This window comes from Barbus barbus (assembly GCF_936440315.1).
Source record: "Barbus barbus genome assembly, chromosome: 25".
NCBI classification, from domain to species: domain Eukaryota; kingdom Metazoa; phylum Chordata; class Actinopteri; order Cypriniformes; family Cyprinidae; genus Barbus; species Barbus barbus.
The window spans coordinates 5,592,778-5,606,744 of NC_136753.1; the positions used below are offsets into that span (position 1 = coordinate 5,592,778).

At 36.5% G+C, this 13,967-nt stretch overlaps 1 protein-coding gene across 2 annotated transcripts in view; it reads right to left on the bottom strand.

The window, feature by feature from the left end:
• Positions 1-794: 794 nt before the first annotated feature.
• The window catches only part of tmeff2b (transmembrane protein with EGF-like and two follistatin-like domains 2b), a 55,280-nt gene continuing 42,107 nt past the window's right edge, over positions 795-13,967 (bottom strand). Inside the window, exons 6-9 of one of the 2 annotated variants that reach the window (XM_079376668.1) lie at positions 13,218-13,366; positions 9,186-9,309; positions 8,423-8,581; positions 795-1,430 (exon numbers count right to left, since the gene is read on the bottom strand). In XM_079376668.1, the coding sequence (XP_079232794.1) occupies positions 1,334-1,430; positions 8,423-8,581; positions 9,186-9,309; positions 13,218-13,366 (529 nt within the window). In that variant the 3' untranslated portion in view covers positions 795-1,333. The remainder of the gene's footprint in view (positions 1,431-8,422; positions 8,582-9,185; positions 9,310-13,217; positions 13,367-13,967) is intronic. The other variant, XM_079376669.1, reaches the window with a different exon arrangement.

Genomic DNA, 13,967 nt, shown 5'->3' on the forward strand with positions numbered 1-13,967 from the left:
ACTGTCAAACTTGGAAGGTTAAGGAGATTTGCAGGGAGGAACACCGTAGCAAAGTTTAGGACAGTTTTGAAAAACAAATTTGTTGAAAAGATTGTGAGAAGTTGTCATTTAGTAGCTGTGAGCTATATATATACTGTATGTGTGTGCGTATAGATACATTATATATAGACTAAAAACTGAAATCATTCATTTTTATCCATTATTATAAAGTCAATTTAGCAATAATGCATAATGTACAGAATCACAATGAATATTAATTTTGAGATTGACTAAATATTAAATTATTAGTGTTTTAAAGATAAACTTTAAGTGACCTTTAGATGATGGCAAAGGTAATCTAAAAGTAAAAAATACTGCAAATTAGCATGCACAATTAAATATTTAATATCAGTTGATAACCATATGGTACCAATATATTGTGCAACCCTATAATATCAATTAAGGAAATTAATTTTGGTAACACTTTACAATAATTTTAATTTGTTAACATTATTAAATGCATTAACACAAACCGACAATGAGCAATGTATTTTTACAGCATTTATTCATCTTTGTTAATTATTGTTAATAAAGATGCAATAATATCAAATGCATAAATCTTTTGATTTTAAAAATATATTAGTAAATTCTGAGATTAATAAGGACTAAGAGTTATAATAAATGCTGTAGAAGTATAGTTCATAATAGTTATGTACAGTTTATGTTAACTAATGTAAGTAACTAATGAAACCTTATTGTAAAGTGTTACCTGATTTTTTGCAGCGGATGTCAAAGTCATACACGATGCATCAGTTCACATGATATAAATGATTTATTTACATTACAGCAAATAAAAACAAAGAAAAAACATCACGTATGTTAACCTATTGGAAATATATAATACATTACAAAGAGAGCCCTGGAGAGCTCATTTCTTCGATGGTGTCATTGACAACAAATACAAGGCAACATGTGGCACACCACTCCAGTCATCCATCCATCCATCCATCCATCCAACCACAAGCACTTCTCTTTTCCAGATTGTTGCAACCCCAGGGAAGGGCTGTTTTTGGCTGTATGCTCTGCCGAAGTAGACTGTTCTCTTTCCCATTGAGTCTGACTCCAGCCTGCAGGCCAGGTGGAAAAACCACTGCAGGCCCGTCCCGCGAGGCTGTCCCCTGTTTGCGTCCTACGGGAATCCAGGGACGATAAGGTTTGCACACTGCCAGGAGTCCCGCCTCAGTTCTTACACACACCCAGCAACACCTGTCTGGAGGGGTGTGTGTTCCCAAAATTCCTTGGGGCCTTTTTCTCTGCTGTCTTTAGCACATGTCACTTTAAGTTTAAGGGTTCATCAGATGAGTCTGGTGGAGGCCCGCAGGGTGTTTTCCGAGTTGAAGTGTGGAACGTTTTGTTTCTGCCGTGCTATTTGATTCCCACGTGGACATCTTCTGGAAACACACAAAGAAGGAAGTTTATATTCCTCATTCTTTGATTTAATATGGCTGCATATTTAATTAAAGGGGGCCTATTATGCTCTTTTACTTGATTTTGTTTTGGAGGTGTACTACATGCTCTCATGCTTGGTGGTTTGAAAAACGCATTATTTTTCACATAATTTACATGATTACAATACCTCTCTCCCCTATGGAAGCCCGTTTCCGCCACTGAATAAAAAAATAAAAAGGTAATTGCGACTTTTTATCTCACAATTCTGACTTTTTTTCCTCAGAATTGCGTGATATAAACTCGCAATTGCGAGTTAATAAGTCATAATTCTGAGATAAAGTTGCAATTCTGAGAAATAAAGTCAGCACTGCGAGATATAAACTCACAATTCACTCGCAAGACTTTATATCTTTACAACTCACAAGAGTTTATATCTTGAAATTATGACTTTTTTTCTCAGAATTGTGAGATATAAGGTGTTTGACTTGAAGCGGCGCTGCGCAGAATGATCAGTCTATGACATCAAAGTACCGCGAGAGTGATAAGAGAGCAGATCCTTATGCTTTCGAATCGCTCTCGTGGTACTTTGATGTCATACACGGATCATCTGCTCAGTGCCGCTTCAAGTCGAACACACCTATAAACTTGCAATTCTGAGAACATATCAGCCCCCCTTAAACTGGACTTTAACTCTAGTTTATATCTCACAATTCTGTGAAAAAAAAAGTTAGGTCGCAATAACCTTTTTTTTTTTTTTTTTTTTTTTTTTTTTTTTTATCCAGTGGCAGAAACGGGCTTCCATTCTCCCCAGCCTGGCACAAACGGCTCGATTAGTTCCGGGTTTGATGAAGGCCCACCTTCCGAAAAACTAAATGTGTTGTGATTGGTTAGCTGTCCCAGTGCGTTGTGATTGGCAAACAGCTTAGACTGTGTTTCAGTATTGCCCCGCCCCTTGCCAAAGCAGCAAGTTCATCAATATTGACATATCAATTCAGACCCCGAGAATATTGAACAAGAGGATCGCACAGAACCTTTGCACGCACGGATATTGCAAGACCAATTAATGTCATGAATCTGGTCTATGAACTTCCGTTAACTCACCACCACAGGTCACTCTCTCACCACATGGACTCTTGCACCACACTAACTGTTGCACGCCACCTCAGACTACAATTCCCATCATCCATTGCACTGATCACACAGCTGATTGCACTAATCACACACCCTACATAAACCATGGACTTCCTCTTCCTCTCTGCCGAGTATTGTATTGCGTTTATCACTCCCCTAGTGTTAGCTGCCTTACCGAGCCATTCTGTGTTTTTCTGTTTAGTTCCAGTATTGTTCTGCATTTATAACTCTCTCCTAGTTTTAGCTGCGATACGGAAACCCCTTTGTTGTCATAGTCTTGCCTTGTGTGTTTTTCTAGTGTTTTGACTCTTGCCAGTGCTTCCTGGATTTACCCTTTGCCTTGCCGTTTGGACTCTGTTTGTACCTCTCTTGGACTACTGCTCGTATACCTGGATTATCTCTCTGCCTTGCCCTGTTGGATATTGTTCGCTGATCGTCGACTCTCGCTAGCCCTAGGATTGCTCTGTGTCTTGCCCGTACCATACCTGTTTGCCGTTGTTTGACCCTGTCTGTTTATTGACTGTTTATAAATATAAGCTTGCACTTGGATCCGCACGTCTCACGTCTTGTTCGCCCCGTTACAATTAAAGTGGTAACGTTATTGTTTTTTTTTTTTGCTAAATCACGTTTTAGATTTCACGTTCATCCTAAACGTTTTAGATCACGTTTAGGATGTCAACAACAGCTTAAAAATAACTGCATTTACTATGTACAGATAAGTGCAACGGTAATATGTATTATGTTTATTGTTCTTTAATTCTAACAATAATAATAATAGTAATTCTTTATTACATTATATCAATTTAATAATAATAATAACCATTTGTTGTCAACAAAGGAGATGCTTAAAGGTTTAAAACATAAAATCATTAATAAAATAATTAGCAATAGTAATATTTCTTATTTTGTTTATTTCTATTTAGTAATAATGTATTATTATTATCACTGTCTGTTATCAAGACAAGAGAAGCTTTAATCTGTAAAATGTAAATTGATTACCAACATAATAATAATGATAATAATAATAGTAATTGAATATTAACAAACCAGCACTGCAACCCAGGAGCTTTTATTTTTATTCTGAACAGAGAGAGAAAAAAAATTAGATTGTAGACTTGGGCTGTCAATTAAAAAAAATATGCAATCAAATTAAATCACTACATGTATCAATATTTTCTGAAAAATCCCCTAAAACTATAAAGTTACTGACAGGAATGTATTGACTGTAGAAGTCAACGATATTGCAGTAGAAGGTAATGATTTATGACCAGACTAGATTTGTTCCTGTTTTAATTAGTTCCATCTTCTTGCTTACAAACTTCAGGTTTTACACAGTGAAGACAACCTTTAATTGGCTATACAGGTTAAGAGAACAAATCACCTACCAAGTTTAAAGCATTACATTATCAAAACTTTAGCAGTCAATACAATGTTTTTTTTCTATCATTAAGAAGCCTGTCACTGATTTACAGTCAAATAGTGATCCACTTTGCAATTGCATTTTGTCAATCTGAGGTAGACTTTCACACAGGACTGTTTTTATTCAATTATTGATTTATGTTCCTTATTACAGCGTTTACATAGGGTTCAGTGGGCATGATAATGCGTTCAATTTTTAACAGCTTGTTTTTTTATATAATTAATATTACAACATTAATACGTTAAACTGACAGCTCTAATCATAATGTATAAAATGCAGAAAGAGGGAGATGGAGAGAGACAAATGGAGATCAGATAGCGACAGACAGACACTTTCTGTGGTTTAAATTATCTCATTAACAGCTTCTCTCTCTTCCCTGGCAGGTGAAACTTTCCACCACAGGGAATCTTTATTATATTTTCCTCGTCGCTTTATTAAATGTCATGTTTTGCATAGGGCAGAGTGCGCCCCTGGCTCTTAAATCGGCTCGGAGGCAGCAGGGTACGCGGGGGACACTGATTCCTGACCAGACCAAAGCTGATCCTGTTTTAATTAGTTCCATCTTCTTGCTTGCAAACATTAAGTTTTACACGGTGAAGAGAACCTTTAACTCACTGCCTGAATGGGTTGAGAAAACTAATCACCAAGTCTTAAAGCATTAGATTCACAGCCTCAAATTAACTTTTTGCCATGACAGCCAATGGCGGGTGAATTAAGAAAATGAACAGCCATAAAAAAAATCACAAGTTTTGTGCATTATTTTTGTATGAATTTTTTTTTGTTGCTGTTTTTCACTAGTGACAGCCTGAACCAGTTTTTCTTGCTGAAAGTTCAAAAGTTTCTTTGTAATTCACTGTTTTTTACATAAAATCATTCTACATAATCTAAAGATCATTTCATAATTCATTTTTTAAATAATGAATTATTAATTAGTAATGGGGTCCTCTCTATATGAATAATTTCCTGTTTGTCTTTTTTATCTTTCATAAAAAAAATAAAAAAAATACTCTTTAAATAAATATGTTTTAAAAATGGTTTTTGTCATTTTCATGGACTTATGTTCAAGTGTTCATTTTTTTTAATAAGTCTGGTTTTAGTTTAGACACTATAATAATGGGGTGTGGCTCATGATTGTGAGCTTGTGATTGGCTCTGTGGGAGTTTGGTGGGACTTTGATACTACTGCACAGACTTTGGCTCCAAATGATGGAATCAGTGCAAAATTTGAAATTGAGATTTATACACCTGAAAGCTGAATAAATAAGCTTTCCATTGATGTATGGTTTGTTAGGATATGACAATATTTAAGTTTTTATAATAAGTTTTTACAATATTTAAATTTACAGTAGGAAATGTACAAAATATTTTAATGGAACATGATCTTTACTTAATATCCTAATGATTTTTGGCATAAAAGAACAATCCATAATTTTGACATATACAATGTATTGCTGGCTATTGCTACAAATATACCCGTGCTACTTATGACTGCTTTTGTGGTCCAGAGTCACATTTTGGCTTTAGTTTCCTACAGTGGAAGGAAATAGGTGCACATTGTCCGTCTTTTTTGCACAAATGACTGGCAGACCAAATTGCGCCACTTTTACTAAGGGTTTGTTCTTCCTAATGATATTATGACAGTTGTAGCACCCTCCCATTTTTGACGTCCATTTAGCCCAGTTGTACACCCTCTGAAACTACAATGGTGAAAGTTATTCCTAAAAAGCTGGATGTTAAATCCCTGCAAAACATTTTTGCTGCATTGTTGTGCCTCTTTGGCAAATCTTTCACCATCTTTAATCAATAAACCCTCTGCTTTAGAATCCTACAGGGCTGCTTTTGGAGAGTTATATTAAATGGATTGTAGTCGAAGCCCATTTGTGCTGATTATACAAAAGTGAGGTGGCAATTTCCCCCTTGGGAGCAAACACTGAGGGCAACAGAGCCATTACGACAACATGGTTCATTCCACCGCTCCGCGCGTCCCTGGGAGCCTTGTTACAGGACAAAGCAACAATCAAAACAACCGTAACACATTAGAGGCCTCAGAAAGCCTGCTTACAGGTGGAGTGTGGAGGAAAAACAGACGAGCCGTACTGAGCATCGTAAACGTTTAAAAGGTCAAAGAGACTGAATGATCGCTCATCAGAGAGGGCTTGATGTTCTTTCCTCGCTCTTTGTATTTTCACTATCCGATCCAATACTTTTGCTACCTCCCAGTAGCTCTTACACTCTGCATGCAATGCGGCGTCAGAGAATCATTACAATCACCTAATCACTACACCGGCTCTGCGCCCTTGCAGGAGTGTGTTTGATTAAACATGTGCTTCAGTCTGAGCATCTTTGATTAGCTCGACGGAAAGACAGAGAGTGAAAGACGCCGACAGACGGAGGAGAGCGAGGGTGCGAGACAGTGAAAGGACTTGAGAAAATTAAAGGGGGAGAAAGCAAGAGGAGACAGATAAGAGAAAGACGTTCCTAAGTCACTGCTGCAGTTAGAAAATGTGTTGCTATAGAAACCGGTTGGGGGCTGTAAGGTGAAGGAGGGCACTGCGATGAACACTGTGCACTTCTGAAACACCTTTCTCTTCATGACTATGCATGCATGTCAGGTTTCATTATATGATCATTATTCATAATTGATAGTTCTCTGGATATTGCAATCAGAGTTGTTCTGATTTACAGAAATTTCATTTAGAAACTTGTGTGTCTGCAACTACATGCTATAATATTTATGTTTGTAGGCTTCCTATTTAGCTGATAACTGTTACTGAATTAATTTTTGCTTTATGCATCAGACAATCAAGGAAATCACACTGTCCTTCTCAAGCACAGGAAAAACAAAACTGTTGAATTTTGAATAAATTATACAGAGAAACTGTGCAATGCAACAATACTCGAACACTCCCATCCCATTATAATCAGAAAAGCTGTGACCGCAGCTCTACATGTGTGTGTGTTTCTGTATGAACAGTTCATTGTCACATCAAAAAATACTTGGGCACTTAAAGTCTCACTTCAAATTATAAATGCAAATAAGGATGCTTTCACTTAAGTGTCAAGCAATGTCTTTTCTATCAATTATGATCAATTTAAAACACCATTACAGACTAAAAAGTATACATTTAAAATAAATAAAAAAACAAAACAAGCTGACTCAAACTTTGGAATGTGTATATAGTGTTATTTTTTTCTATGAAAAATAAAGAGTAGAGTTAACTAGAATGTCCAGGAAGTTTGGTTCTATACAATGATAGATAATAAATATGGCTATCCATGTCAAAAAGATAAAAGTTCAGTACAAATAATTAAAGTTTTATGACAGAATAACTTTAGAACAGAAGAAATGCATAAATAAACAGTCCATCAAAAAATTAATTTAAAGTAGAAGTGAAGCAGTCAGTCAAATTTACATAATTTGAATGATGAAAAAATTGATGAAATAGATGCAAAAGAATAGATGAAAAAACTGATGTTTTGTTATAGCTTGGAGCTAGTGATGGGAAGTTCAGATCATTTTACCGACTCTGACCTTTGAGTCTCGTTCACCAAAATGAACAAATCTTTTTTCGAGTAATTTCGTTCATTTTAGCAAAATATAATTAAAAATGTTATGTTACTTCCCTAATATGTCTACTACTTAGGCAAACGTTGATCACACTACAAACAATACAAAATTATAATGCTATAAGAAACAGAACAGATTAATTCATTGTTTACCTGGGTCTTCAGATTAGCTAACCTCATCTGACAAGTCTTCGGGTTTAAGTCGCTTTGGATAAAAGCGTCTGCTAAATGACTAAATGGACGTGTAAAAAATTAAATAAAAAATATTGAATAGGTAATACATTTTTAAATATAATTCAGTTTATTTGTTAGTTTTCACACAGAAAAAGAAAAGATAGAAACTTAAAAACCTATTTTATGAGGATCACAAAAACAAGGGGAAAAAATAATAATCTATGTCCTTTTTGGGCTTCCATATGCTCTGCCATGATTCCCGTCAACTTGAAATCTCTGTGCTGTTTGCAAATTAATACTCTTGTGAAATAACAAATAAAATAAAAATTTTACAGCTTCAGTTTCATGCTGAAAAAACTATGCACATGTGGATAGACTCCTGATTATTAAACACTGTCTGTTCATTTGCTCCAACATTCCTGACTTATTCCCGTAACTTTTGCATTTCATTTCCAGCTGCAAAGTAATTGTCATCATAAACGTGTGACTGTGCATGTGTGAAGTTAGAGAAACCTTTGCCACATATCTGTGTGTTTGTATATTATTCTTTTATTATCTGTGTCCTGTCGCTGTCTTTCTGCTGCACTGTGGAGCTTCTGTCACTACAACTAATTCCTTGTATGTGTAAACATACTTGGCCAATAAAGCTCATTCTGATTCTGATTAATTAACATATCTGTGTGATTTGTGTGTTTAAGCTCACCGTGTGATGCAAAGTACTACGAGGCAGATAATGGCCACTTGCAGAGCCCCAATGATGGATGCGATCAGAGCGTAGCGCAGTTTTCCCGAACCAGGTACCACGTACATCACGTTATCATCCTTCCTGTCACACTGCGGCCCAATGAAGCCCGAATGACAACTGAAAAACACACACACGGACAAGATAAAACAATGCTAGAGGTTAAAGCAAAGAAAAGATGGGAAGACCGTAATCAATAACTACTTTCAGCAGGTGATGATAGAGGGCAGTGTGCATAATCACATGGCAGTAGGATGTTGATGCCACTGTTTGTGGATAATTACTAGGCATTCAGTGTTTCTAGGTGCAAAAAAGCAGTGGAAGTGTGTGTGTGGGAGTGAGTGTGCAGCGGGGAGCTGGTGCACACTGGGAAAAACATAGTCTTGTTTAATTAGAGCCTCGACCTCTCAGAGGAGGCGGTTAAAGGGACACCTGCCAGCCGACACACACACACACACACACGCACAGCTGGTAGGAATGAGTCATTTTTCAGGGGGAGACACACATAATTTCTCTTCTCTTTTTCTCTTTCCTTCACACTTTTTCTTGCACATCTTTCATCATTTCTTCTCATCTTCTCTCATTTCTCGTTATCTCCCCTGCTTTTGTCTTCTCAGCGCTTCTCCAAAATCAATCTCACACTGTCCTTTAAAGAGTCTGTGGGCGTGTGGGCGAGGGAGAAGGAAGAGTTTGATATGTTGTCTGTGTCGTGTGGTGCGGTTACCTGCAGGTGGGGGGCGAGAGGTTGCTAGGATACTCGCACTCTCCATGGACACAGTAGTTCTTGTAACGCTCCGGACACGGGATGTAAAGACCCCACGGTACCTCGCTCACCTGGTCTTTCTCCTCTAAACACACCCCAAACGAGAGAGAGAGAGAGAGAGAGACTGTAATTCCACAAACAGGTTTTTATTGTCAGGTTAATGGGTCAGTTTGTGATGAAATCGTGAAAGTGGCGTAAAATAGTGTACAAAGTGTCATCATGTAAAAAAAATCCACAGAACCACTGCAAACATCACAAGTGGTTTGCATGGTGGCAAATTAACACCCACCACCAGCCAAATGCAGGTATTCGTTTGCAGTCTATCAGCCAACTTGGCAAGTGACTTGCTCAAATTGTATTCTATTAACGACTCGCTCTTGTCGAAGCAACACATTTCATTATGTGTTTGAGAAAAAAAAAGCTTTGCTTCAAAAGGTCATAAAATGAGAGATTCAAAATATTCTTGATATTCACACATTTAAGAGGTTACTCTGCAATAAAAACTGCCCCAGTTTACCATACGAATTATTCTTTTCTACCCTTCTAAAATGCCAGGATTTGAAATCTGGAGAATTGTGACGTCACAATTTACCGTCGACATGTCCCGTAACATGCGTCATCGTCGTATGTAATCAGGATTTGATCTGAACAAGTCTCTCTCCATCAATCACAAGCGTTACACTGCTGTTAGGTAAAGACTTTTTTTGGTACAAGTTTGCTTTGCAAACTTTATAAACTAACCTTGAGAAACATAAAATAAAAATCACGATTCCTTGATTAAATTTTAGTACTCATAAAAAATCCCAGAAGGCATTTTGTCCGTGCCAAAATACCGGAAGTGGTGTGTTCCACACATTATTAGACCGTTTTCTAAGGCTGCGCAAAATAATAAAACCATCTTATTGATGTTTTAGGTTCGGATGGAGCGCGATTAGATAATCAACTAATTTGGCGCAGGTGCAACTCATTTAGCTAACTATCCTAATGAGCACAATGCGTATAAATATGCAGCCTGCCTACCTCTGTCCAATGACAGTTTTCCGGCATCCCTCCTCCACCCCAAGTCCTCACCCCTAATCTATTTTATCCCATATTAGGGATAGGGGGAATTCTCTGGGTTCGGGCCATATTCTGAGCCCTCCCCCAGGACAGCACGCCAAAATATGCTTACTATTTGCTATCAGATTAGATGTAAGGGTGAACTCGTGAAATAAAGCATAGTGCTATTGTGAATTCACAAAGGCTGCGATTCAGTTAAATAAATATATGCGCTGTGGGTTTAATATGTGCTTTATTTATATGCGTGTAGGTTATGCACATCTCAGAGCGGCTCTGTTCACAGTAAATGCTGCTCCACACAAATACTTATCATTTCCACACACGGATCTCTGCATATGCTGTGAGTCTGAGTCGCTTGTAGAGTTAAATCTATCAAATTTGTAAGGATTTAAATAATTTCTAAATTTACACTAACACTATATCTAATATATCATTATCTTTGTAAATATGCAGTTTATCGCGACTTCAAAATAAAAGTTTAAACCCTTGCTCTGAGTTTACATGTTTTGATGTCCAGCATTTCTATCATAAAGAAGAACCCAAAAATGAAAGATTAATTGGACATGTGAATTAAATGTTGTTTAGTCAATGTTAAACAATGATTAGATGTAAAGTGTAAAAAACAATCGTCAGGCCGTTGACGCCCTCTGTAGGCATTTGATATAATACATCATGTACATTAAGTATGGTAAATTAAATATGATTACTTGCTTTTGATATTTGACTTTAACCAATTATTATTGCATCATACAGCTATATACTGTATGTATTTCAAATCATTTTAAAGTCCATTGTTCGCTTAGGCCTATTTTTATTACCACAAACGTTTTTCTGATTACTTGATTAATCGTCGGAATAATCAAACGATTACTCAATTGACAAAATAATTGTTAGTGACAGCCCTAATCAGAGACTGCATTTCATGACCATTATGATCTGTAATCAGCGAGGGCTCATGTCGAGTTTTTCACAAATGGTTTACTGTTGTTTATGCATCAGTGAATCAAGCCAGTGATAAACGATCAACTTCACACTGTTGTTAGCAGATAGTAAACCATCTGTTATCTATATTGTGATTATTTTATACACAGAAAGTGCTCAAAGTGATTTGATTTCTGCATATTTGCCAAAACTTCTAATCATAATCAATGACACAGTTTACACTGCTAAATGTGTCTCTTATTCTTTACTTAATGGACTGTTCAAATCAGAGGCTAAATTCAGGGTAGAAAATGACCATTTGTATCTAAATTTATGACGATTGTTTTAATGAAGAAAAAAAACTTTATATTTTTATATACATTATGAAATAAAATTAGCTGTCTTTTTCAAGAAACGTAAAATCACCATATTGCAAAATAAAATGTGAAAATATCTTGAGCTTCTTTTACCCACCATATTTCAGGCATTCAGGCAAATGCTAACTTGTTTCCTGGTTTTAGGACTCATTCCTGTCGGAAATTCTAGAGCTGTGGGGAAAAGAAACGATTTGGTCTTTCTGTTCCTCACAGACAGTCCTAAAATTATATGGACTTTGCCCAATGAGGGTGAATAAATGATGACAGAATCGTAATTTTTCGATGAACTAGCCCTTTAAAAGACTATTTAGGACAGAGTGCAGCGTTTCGCCTCTAAACGGTGAGGAGAAAGTGTGTGTGTAAGAGCGTATTTGAAGGGTATCCGTGTTAAGTCAATGGATGGATCAATGCTACAGCAGTATCACCACAGCCTCCTCTGTTTACTCAATTAATCACAATCTTTCTTTCTTTCTTTTCTTCTCTATCTCGCTCACTTTTAAACTCTCTCCTGACACTGTCTGTGAAGCAGGTCACAGCACTCAGTCAAACTGTCACACACACTGGGAGGTATCAGGGTATGGTGGCCTGTTGAGGACACATAACGCAGGCTAGTTCTCCAGAGACTCACTGGCTTCGATATGCTCCTTCACACCGCTCTGTTTATCACAGGAAAGGAGCGACACTTTGTTTTTAGAGCTGTTAACATTTATGTTTGGTGCCGTTTTATTTAATGCAATTAACACTTTTAGAGAATGTGAAAAAAATGACCTACTACTGTTCAAAAGATTTTTATTGTTCTTAAGTCTCTTATGCTCACCAAGGCTGAATTTATTTGGTCAAAAATCACGTAAAAACAGTAATATTGTGAAATATTATTACAATTTGAATATATAATTTATTCCTGTGAGGACAAAGCTGAAATTTTAGCATCATTACTCTAGTCTTCAGTGTCACATGATCCTTACCATCCTCCTTATATGCTGATTTGGTCCTCAAGAAACATTTCTTATAATTATCAATGCTAAATACAGTTGTTCTGCTCAATAATTTTGTGGAAATCAAGTAATTTTTTTCAGGATTCATTCATAAATAGAAAGTTTAAAAGAACAGTATTTATTTTAAATATGATTATTGTTTTGGTAACAATGTAATATCATCACTTTTTCTCATTTGAACGTGTCCTTTCTGAAGAAACACGTCTCTTCAAAAAAATATATATATTTTAGATTTCTTCATTTATTTCAAATTGAGCTAAAAATGCATCAAAAAGTGGTTTGTGGGTTTGGATGGAAGGGGATAAAAACATTAGATGCAAAAATTATGATCTGGAGTTCTTAATTTATGACTATGATTGGGGCTGGGCTGGGTCAAATTGTCAAAAATTATTTGAATCTACTAACATTTATGTTGCACTATTCAGTTTACTACAGTATATAGTTACACTTATTAAAAACCATCAGCAAATCACAGTTAGCCTTTGTGTGTGTGTGTGTGTGAGAGCGAGAGATGTGTGTGAGGGTGAACCTACCTTCCTCATAACCTCTTCAGATCGTGAACGGAATGAACGTAATTAGATTCTCAGGCTGGAGCAGAGGTGAATACATTTGTGATAAATAAATTGAAAGTTGAGACTGACCCTTACAATGTCCGAGGTATTTGACCTCAATCCTCTCCTGCTTCTGACACGACACCTCTTTCACCTGGCAGGGGTTGTCATAGGAACGGCCGTCTGATGCACAGACTGGATTAAAACTGATGTGGGAGCAATCGATGTTGCACACACACCTGCAGAGTGAGAAAGAGAGAGAGAGAGTAAACTTTACTGTTCATACTAGATTATTAACATTTTTAAACTCATCCCTTCTGCCACAAACAACAATTTTGTTGTTTTTATTAAAGTTAGTGTACTTCGTTACAATGTTAGTGTGCAAACTTGGTCTGAAATATGAGACGTGATGACATTTGTTCATAAGGGATCAGTTGGTGCATGTATAGTATATCTACTGTTGGACATTTAATGAAGTACTTTAATTTCCAAAAGTCCACAGGGCCCAAAGTGCCCAGCGTTGAAAAAATGCCCATAAGTAATTATGCACAATAAGAAGAAAAAGCCATTTAAACAAATCACAGCAAATTAAATGTCAACTAAAGGAATTAACAAACATATTTAAATTCAATAATAATAACTGAAACTTTCAAAAAAGAGAAATATGGAGTTGGACTTTGAGTAGTGTTGGACTTCCAACGTCTAACAAAGAAATATGTAGCTTTGGAGACACCGATGCTGAACCTCCAGCACCTTGTAGATAATTTGAAACACGACTTGTCAAATGAAATGACACATTCAGTTTCAGCAGCAGGAGGTTTATTAATACAAGAGCTGCGT